The 18,634-nt window shown below is 36.9% G+C and overlaps 1 protein-coding gene across 1 annotated transcript in view; it reads left to right on the top strand.

Moving 5' to 3' along the window:
• ZFYVE9 (zinc finger FYVE-type containing 9) overlaps positions 1-18,634 on the top strand; it is a 190,163-nt gene that overhangs the window by 90,070 nt on the left and 81,459 nt on the right. Inside the window, exons 5-7 of the mRNA XM_082615903.1 lie at positions 10,687-10,786; positions 13,227-13,403; positions 14,989-15,158. Coding sequence (XP_082472029.1) covers positions 10,687-10,786; positions 13,227-13,403; positions 14,989-15,158 — 447 coding nt within the window. The remainder of the gene's footprint in view (positions 1-10,686; positions 10,787-13,226; positions 13,404-14,988; positions 15,159-18,634) is intronic.

Here is an 18,634-nt window from a genome sequence, read left to right on the forward strand (position 1 = left end):
GAAAAATCAGTGAAACCAAAAGCTGGTCTTTGAAAAGAGCAATAAAATTGATAAGCCTCTAGACAGGCTCATTAAGAAAAAGAAGAGTGGACATAAGTTACTAATATCAGAAATGAAAGAAGGAACATCATTACACATTCCATTAAAAGGGTAATAGAGGAATACTATGCACAACTCTATATCCACAAAGTTGGTAACTCAGAAGAAATGGACCAATCCCTTGAAAGACACAATTTGCCAAAACTCATACAAGATGCAGTAGACAATGTGAATAGGCTTACGTCTATTAAAGAAATTGGGTCAGTAATTAATAACCTTGCAAATCAGAAAGCACCAAGCCCAGGTGGGTTCACTGCTGAATCCAAACATTTGAGGAAGAAATTATACCACTCCTCCATAATCTCTTTTAGAGGATAGAACCAGAGGGAATACTTCCACACTCATTCTGTGAAGCCGGCATTCCTCTAATAACAAAACTAGACAAAGACATTACAAGAAAACTATGGACCAATATCTTTCATGAACATAGATGCAAAAATCCTCGACAAAATATTAGCAAATTGAATCCAACAGTGTATAAAAATAATCATATACCATGACCAAGTGGGATTTATCCTAGTTATGCAAGGCTAGTTTAACATTAGGAAATTAATTAATTTTAATCCATCACATTAATAGACTAAAGAAGAAAAATCATGTGATCATCAACAGATGCAGGAAAAACCATTTGACAGAATGTAACACCCATTCATTATAAAAACTCTTAGTAGATAAGGAAGAGAGAGGAACTTCCTCAACATGATAAAGAACATCTACAAAAAACTGACAGCTGATATACTAAATAGTGAGAAACTTGAAGCATTCCCACTAAGATCAGGAATGGGACAAGATGTGCCCTCTCACCACTGCTTTTCAACATTCGTACTGGAAGTCCTAGTTCAGGCAATAAGACAGGAAAAGGAAATAAAAGGTATACAGATTGGGAAGAAAGAAATAAACCCGTGTCTTTGTTCACAGATAGCATAATCATTTATGTAGAAAATCTGAAAACATTCACAAAAAAACCCCTCCTGGAACCAATAAGTGATTACAGCAAGGGTGCCAGATAATAAGGTTAATATGCAAAAGTCAATTGCTTTCCTGTATACCAGCAATGAATAAGTAGAAATTGAAATTAAAAACCAATATCATTGATGTTAGCACCCCCAAGACTAAATACTTAGGTATAAATCTAACAAAATATGTTGTATGTACAAGATATATGTAAGGAAAACTACAGAACTCTCATGAGAGATACTCCATGTTCATGGATTGGAATACACAATATTGTCAAGATGTCAGTTCTATAGATTGATCTGTAGATTCAGTGCAATCCCAACCAAAATTCCAGCAAGTTATTTAGTGTATATCCACAAACTGAATCTAATGTTTTTATATAGAGACTAAAAATCCAGTAGAGGCAACACAGTATTGAAGAAGAATAAAGTTGGAAGACTGGCACCACCAGACTTCAAGACTTACTATAATGCTGTAGTAAGCAAGACAGTTTGGCATTGGCAAAAGAATAGACAGACAGATCAATGGAACAGAAGAGAGATCCCAGGAAAAGGCCCACAGAAATATAGTTGACTTATCTTTGACAAAGGAACAGAGGCAATACAATGGGCAAACTGGGCATCTGCATGCAACAGATTGAGTCTAGATGCAGATCTTACACATTACACAAAAATTTACTCAAAATAGATCACAGACCTAAATGTAAAATGCAAAAATATAAGACTCCTAGAAGATAATGTAGGAGAAAATCTGGATGACCTTGGATTTGGTGATGAATTTTTAGATGCCAAAGGCTCAATCCATGATAAGAATAGATAAGCTCTTCATTAAAATTACAAACTTCTGTGAAATAACTTGTGAAGAGGATGAAAAGACAAACCAAAGACTGGGAAAAAATATTTGCAAAAGACATTTCCAATAAAGAAATGTTATCCAAAATATACAGAGAACTCAATAAGAAAACAAACAACTCAATTTAAAAATGGGCCAGAGACCTTGACACCCCATGAAAGAAGATATACGATGGCAAGTAAGCATATGAATAGTTGCCTACATCATACGTCATAAGAGTAATGCAAATTAAGACAACAATGAGGTACTACTACATACACACTTATTAGAATGGTCAAAATCCAGAATGCTGACATCACCAAATGATGGTGAGGATGTGGAGCGACAGGAGCTCTCATTTATTGCTGGTGGGAATGCAAAATGGTACAGCCACTTTGGAAGACAGTTTGGCAGTTTCTTACAAAGAGAAACATAGGCTTACCATACAGTCTGGCAATCATGCTCCTAGGTATTTATATAAATGAGTTGAAAACTTACATGTTCACACAAAAACCTGTACATGAATGTTTATAGCAGCTTTATTCACAATTGCCAAAATTTGAAAGCAACCAAGATGTCCTTCAGGAGGAGAATGGATAAACTGTGGTACATCCAGAAAAAGGAATATTCAGTGCTAAAAAGAAATGAGCTTATCAAGCCTTAAAAAGAAATGGAGGAATCTTAAATGCATATTATTAAGTGAAAGAAGGCAGTCCGAAAGGGCTATATACTATATGATTCCAACTATATTACATTCTGGAAAAGGCAAAACTATGGAGACAAAAAGGTTGGTGATTTACAGGGGTTAGTGGAGAGGGAAGGATAAATAGGCAGAGCACGGATATTTAGGGGAGTGAAAGTACTCTGTATGATACTATAATGGTGCATAAATGTCATTATACATTTATCCAAACCCATAGAATGTATAAGACCGAGAGTAAACCCTCATGTAACTATGGACTTTAGGTGATAATGATGTATCAGTGTAGATTGATTATAAAAAAATGTACTATTCTGGTGGGGGATGCTGATAATGGCAGAGGCTAGGCACGTAGCTGGGGTAGCGGGTATATGGAAAATCTCTGTACCTTCTGCTTAATTTTGCTGTGAACCCCAAACTGCTCTAAAAAATAGTCTATTAAAAAATATATATGTGACTTTTTAAAATGTTGATACTGCTTGGATATTTGATATTAAGAAATTGTTCATTTTTAAGGTGTGTGGTTTTGTTATGTTAAAATAGTCCCTATGTTTCAGAGATTATATATTGAAATATTTAGAGATTAAATGATACCTGAAATGTATTTCAAAATGATTAAATGGGGGAGAAGTGGGTGAGGATTGGCTTTGATAACGGTCTCACCTGGGTCATGGGCACTTGGGGGTTTGTTATGCTGTTACGTATGCTTTTATATGATTGAAAATTTCTCTAATAAAAATTTTTTTAAATCAAGAATGACCAGAGTATGGTTACAAAAATAGGGATATGTTTTAATTGCTTGCCTTTTTACAAATTAGCACTTTTAACCCACATATTACTCTTATAATGCATTATAAGTGTGTTATTTACAAGGTAATAACAGGATATATAAAAAATTAATTCAGAGTATAGTAAAGGATATGAATCTGATAACTTCATACAAGTTTAAGGTTTTATGTTGAATCTTATTTTCTTACAACTCTTTCTGTTTATATAGCCTCACTTGGAAATAAAGTTTAAAGGTTTAGTCAGGGACCCTTTGTAGCCAGATACACTCTTTTTGCCTCTCACTGTTGTGGCCTCTCCTGTTGCGGAGCACAGGCTCCGGATGCGCAGGCTCAGCGGCCATGGCTCACGGGCCCAGCCGCTCCGCGGCACATGGGATCTTCCCGGACCGGGGCACGAACCCGTGTCCCCTGCATCGGCAGGCAGACTCTCAACCACTGCGCCACCAGGGAAGCCCCAGATACACTCTTAAAATGGCTCTGATAATTATTGTTTTCAGTTAATAACAGCAAAGTTGCAGCAGATGTTTAGACAGAAGCAGGGTTCGAATCTGATTGACCTGCTTTAGTTCTTATTACATTGATTTTGGTATTTGTTAATATGCAAGGGTAAAGTACCCTTTTGCACTTAAGAATTTTTCCAAGTTATTACTGTCACTGGTCTTTGTGAGTGGCTGGATATTGGTCAGTCACAAGCACTTTCCTCTCCTGGTTTTTGTTCTTGCAAGGCAGTTATTTTTGTCATAATTACAGGGCTTTTTGAAGACTTGGGACATCATTCTTTCTCCTTTCTAATTTGGAAAGAAATAAGTGAGCATTTGATGATTTGAATTTTCAAGGATTGCAATGGAGTGTTATTCACACTGTAAAGGGGTATAAATAGGCACAAAAAAAGGTACTGAATATGAAGTTTATTCATAAATTTTGCAGTAGGGTTTGTTATGTGGAAAGCCATGAGTGGGAAATTTTAAAAGGAAAGGGATGTAAGGGCACCATCGTATATTTAGTACCTATAATGTGCTACATTTTACATGGGTTATCTCATTTAATCTTCGTAAAAACCTTACATGGAGGATATTAATATTTCAGTTTTACATATGAGGAAAAACTGAGGCTCAGAGATTTTAAATTATTCCCATAAAATTATTTGGCTAGTGAATGATAAAGTTGAGATTGGAACCCAGAAGTGCCACATTAAAGAAAATTACACACAAATGGAACATTTTAACCAATATTTCGCTGGAACATTATATAGCATATGTATTATATATCATCATAATTTGTCTCTTTACAGTTAGTTGGATCATACAGATCCTGTCATTTAAGGTCATTCATAACCATTTGGCCTATAAAACTTGAGGTCACTGTTATTAATAAACTGCTTAAAATGTGTTTGTCATTGTTGAAGTTGTGAATTTGAGCATGTATGATATAGCCCTTCCTTGATAAGTGCACATTAATGTTTGTTTCTCCATTCATATATTCGTTTGTGCAATCATTTTACTAATCCAGGAAGCAATAAGCATTTATCAAGTACCCATGTTATTTCAGGCACTGTGATACCAGTATTAACAATACTTTCATTCATTGTTCCATGGAGTTTACATTCTAGTTTGGGAAAATGGAGAATAAGTTAAATAAATGCAATAGATTGTGTTAGTTATGGTAATGAAGGTATATGGTCTGATACTTCAGCAGTATAAGAAGTTCACATGTACAAATATATAATTCTCTTTATTTCTAGAACTGACTTTACTCATCTGAGCCTATAGCTCAGAGAACTAGAGAAGATACTTAGATGATGTTCAGAATGTGGTGGGTTATTTCTGGTGGTCATAATGATTAGGGTCACTAATGGCATTTAGTAATCTGGGACGAGGACTGGTAAATGTCCTGTGTTAAACAGGACAATGCTGCCCAGTGAAGAATTGACCCACCCAAAATGTCAAGACTGCCTTTGTTGAGAAACACTGACTGACCTGGTTCATGGCAGACAACTTCACCTTGGTCTTCTAGGCAAATTCAATATTATCCAGTAATTTAAAATCCAGGATTATTAACCCTTTCTCAGTTGGTTCATATCTCTTAGATTCTGTCCATCTTTTCCATGGTACTAATTCTAATGACCTGAGGGTCTTATTACATCATAATCTTCTTCTTTTTGAGAATGAGGGTCAGTGTTTCCAGGTCTCTCTTTCATTTTATATTGTAGTACACTATCTATTGATATGTCAGTCATAGGCACTGTCCAGTAGTTTTGTGCTGTTATGTTACACTCAATTTCATGTAGTTCTGTGGCATGGGTAATCCCACAGAAATGTATACCTTTGCCTGTCTGCCATTTCTTTGCCATTCCAGGTGGTCCCTTGGCAAGTTATCCACTTTTCTAACTACTGTGTCTTTCTCTAAGCCCATTGGAAATGTAAAGGATTCCCTCAACACTGTTCATAAGCCTGTGGGATATTGGCAAGGATGGGTATTCTTGGTTCCTTCTGTTTAACTGCATTATGCTGCACCCTAGCTCGTGCTTTTAAAAATATATCTTTGTTTTTTGGGTTTTTTTCATTCTTTTTTTGAGGTTATTTTCCCAAAGCACGAGTCCTCTACTTCTGAAAGTTCACAACTGTGCTAGTTTGCTAGGGCTGCTGCAACAAAATACCACTAACTGGGTGGCTTAAACAAAGGGAATTTATTGTGTCACAATTCCAGAGGCTAGAAGGCTGAGATGGATGTGGTGATAGGGTTGGTTCCTTCTGAGGACTGTGAGGAAGAGATCTGTTCCGTGTCTCTCTCCTTGGTTTATAGATGGTTGTCTTTATGTTCACATGGTATTCTGCCTGTAAGCATGCTGTGTCCAAATTGCCCCTTTTATAAGTTCACCAGTCCTCGTGGATTAGGATCCCACTCTAATGACTTCATCTTAACTTGTATATCTCTGTAGAGGCCCTATCGCCAAATGATGTCATATTCTGAAGTAATAGGCATTAAGACTTCTTATGTATTTGGGGGAGATACAATTCAACCCATGGCACCAATTAATATTCTTTTTTCCTCTATTTTTTTTAATACAGAAGAAGCTCTACTCAAAGTTAAAAGATCCCAATCCAACACCTAAAAAATTTATGTAAAGTAAAAGGAGAGAAAGAAAAAGGCCCTATTTCCATCCAACTCTCATCTCCAACTTGACTGTTACTTTTCCATGTCAGTCAGTACATATAGACTATCTCATTTTTTAAATTTATTTATTTTTTAAATTTATTTTTGGCTGTGTTGGGTCTTCGTTGCTGTGCGCCGGCTTTCTCTAGTTGTGGTGAGCGGGGGCTACTCTTCGTTGTGGTGCGTGGGCTTCTCATTGCAGTGGCTTCTCTTGTTGCATAGCACAGGCTCTAGGCGCATGGGCTTCAGTAGTTGTGGCTCGTGGGCTCTAGAGTGCAGGCTCAGTAGTGTGGCACACAGGCTTAGTTGCTCCGTGGCGTGCGGGATCTTCCCCGACTAGGGCTCGAACCTGTGTCCCCTGCATTGGCAGGCAGATTCTTAACCACTGCACCACCAGTGAAGCCCCTATCTCATTCTTTTTAACAGCGTGAATTGCATTAGGTTTTATGGTTATACTGCAGTTTAACCATTCCTCTTATTCCTGATGAACATTTGGGTTGTTTTCAACTTTCAGCTATTACAAAGTATACAGAGATAATTCTTGTATACATCTCTTTGCATATGTGGGTTTTTTGGTAGGATAAATTTTTTAAATTGCATGTACTGAGTCAAAGGAAATGAACATTTAAAAATTTTTAAGATATTGTTAAATTAGCCTACCAATTTATGCTACCATCAGCAGGGTATGGGAGAAAGTTCCTCTTTTCTCTAAGCCCTCTCCACCACTGAATGATGTCAGTTTTAAAAAAAACCAAAAATACTTTGCCTGTACCATAAATAAGAATATCTCATTCTTTAATTTTTATTTTGTCGCTAGTGATACTTAGTATCTCTTTATTTATTGGCTATTTTATTTAATTTTCTGTGAATTTATCTCTGTGAGTTCTCTGCCTGTTTTTCCTTGGAGGTATTTGTACTTTTCTTATTACTTTACTGAAGCTCTTTATATGTTATGGATATTAGCCCTTTGTCCATTATATATAACACAAATATTTTATCCAGTGTGATATTTTATTTTTTTATGCTATTGTAAATGGAATTGTTTTTGTAATTTCCTTTTTAGATTGTTCATTATTAGTATGTATAGAAATACAACTGATTTTTGTTTATTGACTTTGTATCCTGCAACTTTGCTGAATTCATTTATTAGTTCTAACAGATTTTTTGTTGAATCTTTAGGGTTTTCCACATACAAGATCACATAATCTGCAAACAGAGATAATTTTACTTCTTCCTTTCCAATTCGAATGCCTTTTACTATTATTTTTTTTCTTGCCTAATTACTCTGACTAGAATTTCCAGCACCATGTTGAATAGAAGAGGTGAAGGCAGGCATCCTTGCCTTGTTCCTGATCTCAGAGGAAAAGCTTTCAATATTTTACCTTTGAGTATGATGTTTGCTGTGAGTTTTTCATATGTGGCTTTTACTATGATGTGGTAGTTTCCTTCTACTCTAGTTTTTTTTTTATTGTTTTTATTATGAAAGAGTGCATTTTGTCAAATACTTTTTCTGCATCAATTGATACGATCACATGTTTTTTCCCCTTCATCCTGTTAATGTGTATTATATTGATTTTTTTCTTTTTTTAAATTTATTTATTTTACTTGTTTATCTTTGGCTATGTTGGGTCTTCATTGCTGCACACGGGCTTTCTCCAGCTGCGGCGAGCAGGGGCCACTCTCTGTTGAGGTGCTCAGGCTTCCCATTACAGTGGCCTCTCCTGTTGCAGAGCACAGGCTCTAGGCACATGGACCTCAGTAGTTGTGGCACACGGGCTCAGCAGTTGTGGCTCGCGGGCTCTAGAGTGTAGGCTCAGTAGTTGTGGCACACGGGCTTAGTTGCTCCGTGGCATGTGGGATCTTCCCAGACCAAGGATCAAACCTGTGTCCCCTGCATTGGTAGGTGGATTCCCAACTACTGTGCCACCAGGGAAGCCCTCTATTGATTTTTTATGTTGAACCATCCCAAATTTATTCTTGCTTCCCTCTATTTTTCCCCCACGTTGCAGCCATGCAGATATGATCATGTCTTTTTCTTTGATTAAAACATTTAAGTGATTTCCCATTGCTCTGTTAAAAAGACCAAAACTGTTAATACAACCTAGAGAACCTTTGCTTGGTCTGGCCTCATCTTATTCCATGCATCCCTTAACTCTCAGGGTCTCTAGCCACATTAACCCTTTTTAGTTTCTTGAAAGAGCCATGTTCTAACCCTAATGGCACCCTGGCACATGGTATTTCTTCTGCTTACTCTTGTCTCTCTTCTTGGTACCATTTTATGCATAGAAAACTTTTACCCATGCTTCAGATTTTATCTCTGTCATTTCCTAAATAAAATCTTCCCCGACCCTGCCAATCTAGGTAAAACCTAGATTACATGATCTTATTTTACCATGTACTTCTTTTGAAGCAAGTAATTTTACACTCACTTGTGTTATTATTTGATTTTAGATTATAACCTCTGTGGACTGTAAATTCCACAAAAGCAAGGGCCATATCTGTTTTGTTCACTGCTACACCCAGTAGGGTAGCCCAGTGCCCAGTACATAATCAGAGCTCAAATATTTGTGGAATAAATGAGTGAATGAAGGCTTCTTGGTTTTACGTCTTGATTAGAAAGGTTATTGAAGGATTTCAATATTAACAATTCAATTTAATTTTTAGGAAGTTCTATCATTTGGTATTTGTGCGAAAGATGAATTGGAAAGACACATCTGAAGGTTAGGAGGACAGATAATAGATTTTGATGATCTCCTAGGCCTCATATAATAAAGGCTTGAATAAAGGCAGCAGCATAGGATGGAGAGGAAGAGGTGGGATTTGGGGAGAACCATTTAAGAGAGAGAACAACAGGACTTAGTGACTGGATGTGGTCATAGTGATGGAGAAGGAAAAGTCGTAGTCTCAAAATGATACATGAATAGTATGAGACACTATTACATAGTGGTTAAGAACAGAGCCTTTGGAGACTTTTTATGTAACTTACTAGCTGTATGACAGAGCAGTTTTACTTCACATTTGTTTATTTAACTCTTAATTATAAATGAATGCCTTCATAGAATTTATGAGGTTGAATGAGATAATACATGTATGTAAAGTGCCTAGTATTCACACAGTTTGCTGTGAACTTGAGCAAGTCTTTTAACCATCCAAATTTAGTTTCCTCTGATAGAAAATAAGGATAATATATCCCCTGTTCTCCCTGTATCACAGAGTTACTTTGAAAATGTGAAGCCTCTGAAAAATGTAAATTGGTAGTCATGTCAGCTAGGTATATTAATTACATCTAGTAGAAGAAGAGATGATTGCTCTCACTTTGTCTTTAATAGGACCTCATCTCTTGTTGCATCTTTGTAAGATATAGGATACTTACTGTCCATAAAAACTGGATTAGTAAAATTTACACTACTGGGAACACCTTTCTGCCTGTATGGAGCTCTCTGTGATAAGGGACTAATGAGTTCTCAAGAAGATAAATCTTAACAGGGAGCTAAGGAGATCCTTGTTACCTGGTATGGAAGGGAGAAGAAAGTAAGATTGTCGGGAACTGACCCTGGAGAGTGGAAATAAGGTGCTGGAAATTGGCATGGCCAATTTTTGGTTGTCTGCTCTGATTCCCTGTAGCTGGGGCTGTGCATATTTTTATGATTGAGTTGTGTATTTTGATCTTTCCTGGCCTTCATAGCAAACCAGTGAAAGCAGATGGTATGATTATTATTCTGCACATAAGGACAGTAAAAAAAACAGAAGTTAAAGCCCAGAATTCCCAGTCTTTGTTTATTTCCCCTGCTGTATTGCCTCTTCAAACAGAAATAGCAGATGTTACTATTCTAAACTCCCATGTTATGTGATATTTTGTACAGGAATTTTGCCTAAGGGCAGCTTAGATTTTTTTCCCCTGCTATGTATTTGGTGTGTAATCTTGGCTGAGATTTTTGTTCTCAGCCAGCAATTTCACTTTCCTTATTTTTGACAGACATGTTAATCTCTTTCTTGCTTTTGAATTGGGTCTTGCACCCAGCTTCCTCAATTGCATTTTCCTTTGAGGTTTTTAATGTTGTATTAGTGCGGTTCCCTGTCACTCAGTGTTGGTCAGTATTGGTTTACTTCCTTTATACTGTGATCCTAAGTAAATTTAGTATATTCTTTTTCCTGCAGGTTTTCTGTGCTTCCTGCTGTAGCTTGAAATGTAAACTGTTATACATGGATAGAAAGGAAGCTAGAGTATGTGTAATCTGCCATTCAGTGCTAATGAATGGTAAGTATTAAAACAGGTTGAATTCACAGTTATTGAGACAGAACAAGAGAATTCCAATGAAGAGACTACTGTTTTTTCCTTCCTTGATCTACAAGTTGCTCACCTTCTCAAATGTCATAACTTTACCTGAAAAATTTAAAAATACCTTAGCATTTCAGAATTCCTGTGCCTAATTTAATGAATAAATGCTAAAGTCAGGTAAGTTTTGCAGGAAGAAAGGAAATTCTTGTGGAAATCTGGTGCTCTGGCTGTTAATGTTCCTGTGAAATGACTGGACTGGGAGTGGGGAGGGGGCTATTGACCACTGAGGTGATGAAATATTAAAATTGGGCTGAGGTTTTCCTTTTAAGGGAAGCTTTCTCTTTCTAGGGAATATCTTAGTAATTTAGAACACATTCTTATTGACACTTTGGTTCACTCATCTTGTTAAAAATAAATATTGTAGCATCTCGAATCAAATAGAAAATTGCATTTTTCTGTCAGTTATCATCTTAATACTACTTAGATTTGTCATAAGAGTAATAGTTTTTAATTTACTTATGTGGTAAAAGAATATGGCCAGGAGAAGGTAAATATGGCTTATCCAGTGTTCACCTTTTGCGGGACTGGAAATAAATCCAAGGGCATTTTAGTTAAAACAAAACTCCCAAAGCAAACAACCCCCACCCCCCGAGTATTCTTGTAAAGAGATACAATAAAATTGATTAGGCTGTATAGTATTTTCTCTTTGAGTGCATCTTTGTACAGTTGCCAGAACAGTTACTAATACACATAAAATGTTGAACTTAGACACCACTGCTGCTTGTGCCAGGATAATGTGTCTCCTGGAGGCTGAAACTTATCTGCTCAAGGCCCCTCCTGCTCTGTGTGTCTGCATTGCTCATAGTGATGTTTTCCTGTTGCTTCCTTATTAACCTATTGCATGTCATTTAATCTGATCTGTTCTAATTTCCTATGGTCCACCCAATTTCCTCCCATTTCTGAATTCTTATAATTTTGATCAAATATGAATTCATTCTCTTTACTCTTAAGGGTCATTTTTCAGATGGTGGTTATTTAACTTGGTGATGATTTCATTTTTGGATATTTATCCACAGATAAGAGCATGCTGCTTAATTTCAGTACCTGATACCTCTTTTATTTGTTGAGGTCTTCCAACTTGATGGCTTTTTTTTTTTTTAACTTGGCATAGCTAAAGATGAAGGAAATGGCAGAGGATTCATATGGAATACTTACTTTTTATTAAGCCAAGGATGCCCTTAACAGGGAATCCTAAAATAATCTACTTTTTATGGTTTTTCCAACGTCTTTCCTCTCGCATGGCTTAGCCTGGTCTTTTACTGAATATTTAATTTGATGCTTTTCAGTGTTCCCTATCCCTTTTCCCCTTTCTCCTTTTCTCTTCCTTCCCTCTTTCTGCCAGTGCTTTCAAAGGAACATAGCTGTTGTTTCTAGCTTTGTCCTGCAGTTTGGAGGCAATAAGTATTCAAAATCTTATGGATCATTCTTTGATGTAGAATGAGATATTTAAAAAGATGCTTCAAAAATTGAGTGGTTTCTATTCCTGGGCATGTGATATTACCTGAACCCAGAAGATAAAATTTATATCTTTCATTTCTGTAGTATCTTTCATCCTATTTACTTTAAAAACAATAGTTGATATGTCAGTATTTAGTTAGTAAAATTATAGAGTATACAGAACCTTAACACATTTGTGATCATTCATATTGGTTGATGGCACTTATGTGATATTGGCACATTTTCATGTTCAAATGGGTCCTGTGCTTTTGAGACACACCAAAGATGTGAAATGGTTGTTTTTGCCGGATACTTTTACACAGGGTAATGATTGCACAAAAGCAAAATTCACGAAAATGTTGAGATGTGTTCTCCTGAGCTTTAGGCTTCAGAATTTTTGAAATGAGATTTTATCTCAACTAAGAGAGCCTAAAAATCTAGAAATGAAACAAAAGATATCATATAGTGGAGTTATGCTATTTTAGCCCCTGATTTTGATTTTTGATAGAATTTTATAAAATGCATTAAATATTAAACCTGCCCTACCCACCAGAAATGTCTAAATGCTATCCCAGTTGCAAGTCCCTAATAAATTTAATGTTGTTTTACTCCCTCTTAAGGGAATATATGGTCCCCTTTAAAGAAGCCAGGGGCCTAGTCATTAACCCCAGAATGATCCACTATCAGTCTATATCAGAAGTATCATGTAATTCTTATTTGTTGCTTCCAAATAACTTACTTAACTACATGGTCTCCTTTATTGAATAAAATCACCTATCTCCTTAATACCTTCACTAGCTGGAAGAGAGACATACTATGAGTGTTAATTAGGAGGAACTACATTATTTATCCAGTATTGTGGAGGTCTTGATGTCCATATTTTGCAATCCATTCACATTGATTGTGTCTGTATTTGCTTTAGCTCAAGCCTGGGAGAACATGATGAGTGCCTCAAGCCAGAGCCCTAACCCTAACAATCCTGCTGAATACTGTTCTACTATCCCTCCCTTGCAGCAAGCTCAGGCCTCAGGAGCCCTGAGCTCTCCACCTCCCACTGTGATGGTACCTGTGGGAGTTTTAAAGCACCCTGGAGCAGAAGGTAGGGGACCATGTGCTATTCTCTCTCTTTTTCCTCACCAAGTTCCTCTGAAAAGGTGCTGATGTGATTTTACATCACAAGTCTTTAACACACTGCAGATAAGTCCCTTTGGGTGGTTATTAAAGTGGGAGAACAAGGTGAGAAGTGTGTTGAGACTATTTCTAGGCAAGTAAAGAAGAATATTGTGTTGCCTGATATTTTGGAGGCACCTCTAAAAATATGCCAGTACCCTCTCCAACTTAAGAATGGAGTAATTACTTTGCTTTTACTTGAAAAGAGTTGCAGAGTTTGAAATCAGCCTGCAAAATCCTAGCCTCATGCCTACCTTAGTGTTCTTTGCAGGAATTTAGTAAGTGATGAAAATAAGAATTCTTTTTTCTTACCAGCCCATTCTAGTATTGCCTTTTGGAATATATATTGCCATTTTCTCTTTTCATTTTTAATCTATCCCTGTAAAAATATGAAAGTACTGTGTTAGGTACACAGACATTTATAAAGTCCAGAACTTTAATTCTGATTATATCATATGATAGGTAGAAAATCATAGGCTCAACTTATTTTAGTTTATTATATCTTTATGATTATGATATTGTCAGATGAAAGGCACTTTGTAAGTTCAGGGGATTATCAATAGTAAAAATAACAAATATTTCCTTAAAACGAGCTGTCAAGAAGTCTCCCCTGATAATTAAACTCTGTCTTCTTTCATTAATTTTATATCTTTTTGTCTAGCAATATTCCTTTCCCCTTGTTAAATAACCCTCCCCTTTTGAAGATCAAAAACTTCTATTGACATTATCATACTCTTCTGAGCTCAGGCTTTTGTTCTTAAAATCTTTATTCTCTTTACTTCATTTGTTGTTTTTGTTGTTCTTCCCTGGTCTCTCTTTGTTTTGGCTGTTTGAATTGATTTTCAAAACTGGATTTAAAGAGATCATTTCGTCAGACTCAGTTTTCCAGCTTTTCCCCATCCTTTTACTAAAATACAGACTACTGCATTTCACTATCTGCACTGCCGGATCAATCTTTTTCTTCTTCAGTTACACTTTAGCCAAAGATCTGGTCAGTTTGCTTCCCAATTCTTACATATCTGTGCCAGCTCTTCTTTTATTAATTAATAACTCTTCAACATTCTTCAGGGCATCTTTTGCCTTTTAAAAATACCGTATCACTTTTCCAGATAGTTTATTCCTACAGAAACCTCATACTTTTAGGAGCTGTGGATGTCTATGTCTAGATATTTTTTCCGGGCTATAAGTTTATTTCCTAGGCACTTCAAATACCTTCCCTGGTTTCTCTGTTAGTGATATGGGACAGAGTATGTGACATAATCATAGGCATATTTAATACTTTAAAGCAAAGTGTTTTAAATCTTTACATATAAATTACAGAAGTAAGGAGTATATTTAAATGTGTATTTTTATTAATTTATAACCACTTTTATACAGTTACAATTATATTTAGAAGTATAAAATGCTAGATAGTGATTTCTTTGTACATCTGAGATTGGTGACCTTCTCTTCTTGATGTTAGAAACCCTGTCAGTGTCACAGTGTTACCTGTTTTATTTTTCTGGCTCCTCAAGTGGCTCAGCCCAGAGAGCAGAGGCGAGTTTGGTTTGCTGATGGGATCTTGCCTAATGGAGAAGTTGCTGATGCAGCCAAATTAACCATGAATGGAACTTCCTCTGCAGGAACCCTGGCTGTGTCACATGACCCAGTCAAGCCTGTAACTACCAGTCCCCTATCAGCAGAGGTAAGAAAACAAAACAGCAACTAAAATTGAGTACTTACTTTACTCAGCACTGTTCTGCCTCTGTCTTGTCTTTTTCTAAGTTGAGTGGTGACCCTTTCTGTGGAACGCTATAGACTGCAGATACAGCTTAGTGCATGTGTGTGTGTGTGTGTGTGCGTGCTTGTGTGTGTGTCTAGGGGTAAAATAATGTGGCAAAAACAGTTGTTCTTGTTTGTTCTATATTTGGAAGTTTTTTCAGGAGAAAGATCCTTATAAAGGTTGTTCTCAGGTGAGCTCAGTCTACTACTGTAGCTAGAGGCTGTGCTAGAACGAATCCTGGTCCCTTGATACCTTGGTTTTCAAAGCATATTCCCCAGGTTCTGTGGTAGCTGCCAAGGAGTTGCCGTGGTGAGGAAGGGCCAGGAAATATGAATGTGGCTGAGGAATCCTTCTATTCCTTTGTCTTCAACCTGAGCATCTCTACCTTTTTCTGGTCTGCCTGTTGTGTTTCCAAGTAAGACTCTTAAAAAGGATTCTAAAGCTTAAAAATAAACCACTGACTTAATGGATGGAAGACTCATATAATTTACGTAAGGAAACTAGCTCATGCTGTGCTGTCACATTTACTTTGTCTCTATAGGATACACTGGTCACAGTTTGGGGGCTAATTTTCAGAAGGGTCAAATACTAGCTACATTTTTTTGAGTCTGTGAAAGAATAGAGCCACCTAGGACCATAATTGGAAAGTATACATATAGGATCGTTTATACAGTGGGTCCCTTTCTTATTGCTGTTTGCCTCGTTGAATATGGTGGTCAAGATTATAATAAGGTGATTAGTTCCAACTAAGTATGTGTGTCTGGCTTTTTTGTGTGTGTGTGGTACGCAGGCCTCTCACTGTTGTGGCCTCTCCCTTTGCGGAGCACAGGCTCCGGACACGCAGGCTCCGCGGCCATGGCTCACGGGCCCAGCTGCTCCGCAGCATGTGGGACTTCCCAGACCAGGGCACGAACCCGTGTTCCCTGCATCGGCAGGCGGACTCTGAACCACTGCGCCACCAGGGAAGCCCTGGCTTTTTTTTTTTAAATAAAATAAGAGGATCAGAGTTTGGATAAAGTTTTTACTTTTGAAGTTTTCATGATTACTGTTTATTTACATTTATGTCCAGTAATATTTTTCTAGAAATTTACATAATTTGTGGATTTGGTTATAATTGAAATTGCGTGTTATTAAGATTAGATTTATTGACATACAGAGATAAATTTCCCGTTTGGTGAAGGTACATTAAACCATGTCACTGTCTTTAAATATGTCTAAGTCTGTTTTGGGGGATTTTTCTGTGGCCACAGAGGACAGCAGCCAGAACTGTATGACTTATTCTTCTTTGAATCTATACAATGACTTTGTCAAGAAAATTTCTTTTTTTCTCCAATTGTTTATGTGGAAAAATTTCAAATCCACCGAAGAGTTGCAAGAATAGTACAGTGAACCCCCATATACTCTTCACCCATATTCACCAATTGTTGCCATTTTGCCACATTTACTTTACCCCTACACACATACGCACTTTGTTTTTTGAGGAACCATTTGAGGATTAGTTGCACTTTATCGCTTAATACTTCAGCTTATGTTTCCTAAGAACAAGTGATTTTCTTATGTAAGTACAATATAATTATATGAGATAGAAATTTAACATATAATTCTATGTATTATCAAATATATAGTCCATATTCAGATTTCCCCAGTTGTCCCATGATGTTCTTTATTCTTTCATTTAAACATGTGTGTGTGTGTGTGTGTGTGTGTATATATATATATAAATTTTTTATTAAATAAAGTCTTTTTAAAAAAATTAGGATCCCATCAAGGATCACAATTGCATTTAGTTCTCATGTTTCTTTGATTTTCTTTAATTTAGAACAGTTCTCCCACTGTTTTTTTTCTCTTTCACATCATGAACATTTTTGAAGCATTTAGGCCATGTTTGGCATAAAGTCCTTAATTTCTATTTTCTGTTTTTTCCTCATGATTAGTTTCAGATTAAATATTTTTGGCAAGAATAATACTCCCATAAGTGATGGTCATTTCTTAGTGGAACACATCAAGATGTATCAGTTTGATGATTGGTTAAATTGATGTCTCCTGTGTTTTTCCACTGCAAAAGTGGCTTTTCCTCTTTGCAATTAAAAAGTAAAGTGAGGGGTGATACTTTGAGACTCTGGGTGTCCTGTTCCCCTACAATCTTTCAGTCAATGATTTTACTGTCCTTTATATATATATATATATATATATATATATCTACTTTTAAAAGATTTATTTATTATTTATTTTTGACTGCTTCAGGTCTTAGTTGCAACACGTGGGGTCTTCGCTGAGGCATGCAGGATCTTTCGTTGTGGCCCCTGCGCTCTTCATTGTGGTGCGCGGGCTTCTCTCTAGTTGTGGCGTGTGGGCTCCAGGGCATGTGGGCTCTGTAGTTTGCGGCACACAGGCTCTCTATCTCTAGTTGAGGCGCATGAGATAAGTAGTTGTGGTGCGCAGGCTTAGTTGCCCCGCGGCATGTGGGATCTTAATTCTCTGACCAAGGATCAAACCCATGTTCCATGCGTTGTAAGGCAGATTCTTTACCACTGGACCACCAGGGCAGTCCCCTGATTTTACTGTCCTTTGACAATCTTACCTGAATCAATTATAACTAAAGTGTTTATACAGTGATGACTTTTTTCTTTCTACAAAACTTCGTTTACATCTCTTAAATTATATGATAGGTCCTTCTTTTTTAAATTTTTTAAATTTATTTATTTATTTATTTATTTATTTATTTATTTATTGGGCTGTGCTGGGTCTTCGTTGCTGTGCATGGGCTTTCTCTAGTTGCGGCGAGTGGGGGCTGCTCTTCATTGCCGTGAGCAGGCTTCTCATTGCAGTGGCCTCTCTTGTTGCAGAGCACGGGCTCTAGGAGCACAGACTTCAGTAGTTGTGGCGCGTGGGCTCAGTAGTTGTGGCTTGTGGGTTCTGCAGCGCAGGCTCAGTAGTTGTGGCACATGGGCTTAGTTGCTCCGTGGCATGTGGGATCTTCCTGGACCAGGGCTCGAACCCATGTCCCATGCATTGGCAGGCGGATTCTTAGCCACTGCACCACCAGGGAAGCCCCTATGATAGGTTCTTAAAGCATAAATTTTTTGAATGAATGAGGAAGCTCTAGTGAATGACTATTACAGGGAAACAAAGTTCAGGTCAGTTTAAGAGAAACTAAAACAAGTTAGTTATTTTATTTCTGTGCTCTCACATTGTTCAACACTTTATTTTAATATTTATCTGGTAAAATGAGGGAACACAAATTCTTTAGGGCCAGAGTTGAATATATTTTTCTCATCTTTATGACCTAATAGAGTGCCTGGCACTTAAAAGGTGTTCAGTAAATGAAACAACTTCTTTTCATAGATGATATTTAAGTAGAAGCCAGATGACCACTTCTTACAATATCAAAAGGTAGA

Source organism: Mesoplodon mirus, assembly GCF_964341445.2.
Source record: "Mesoplodon mirus genome assembly, chromosome: 3".
NCBI classification, from domain to species: Eukaryota; Metazoa; Chordata; class Mammalia; order Artiodactyla; family Ziphiidae; genus Mesoplodon; species Mesoplodon mirus.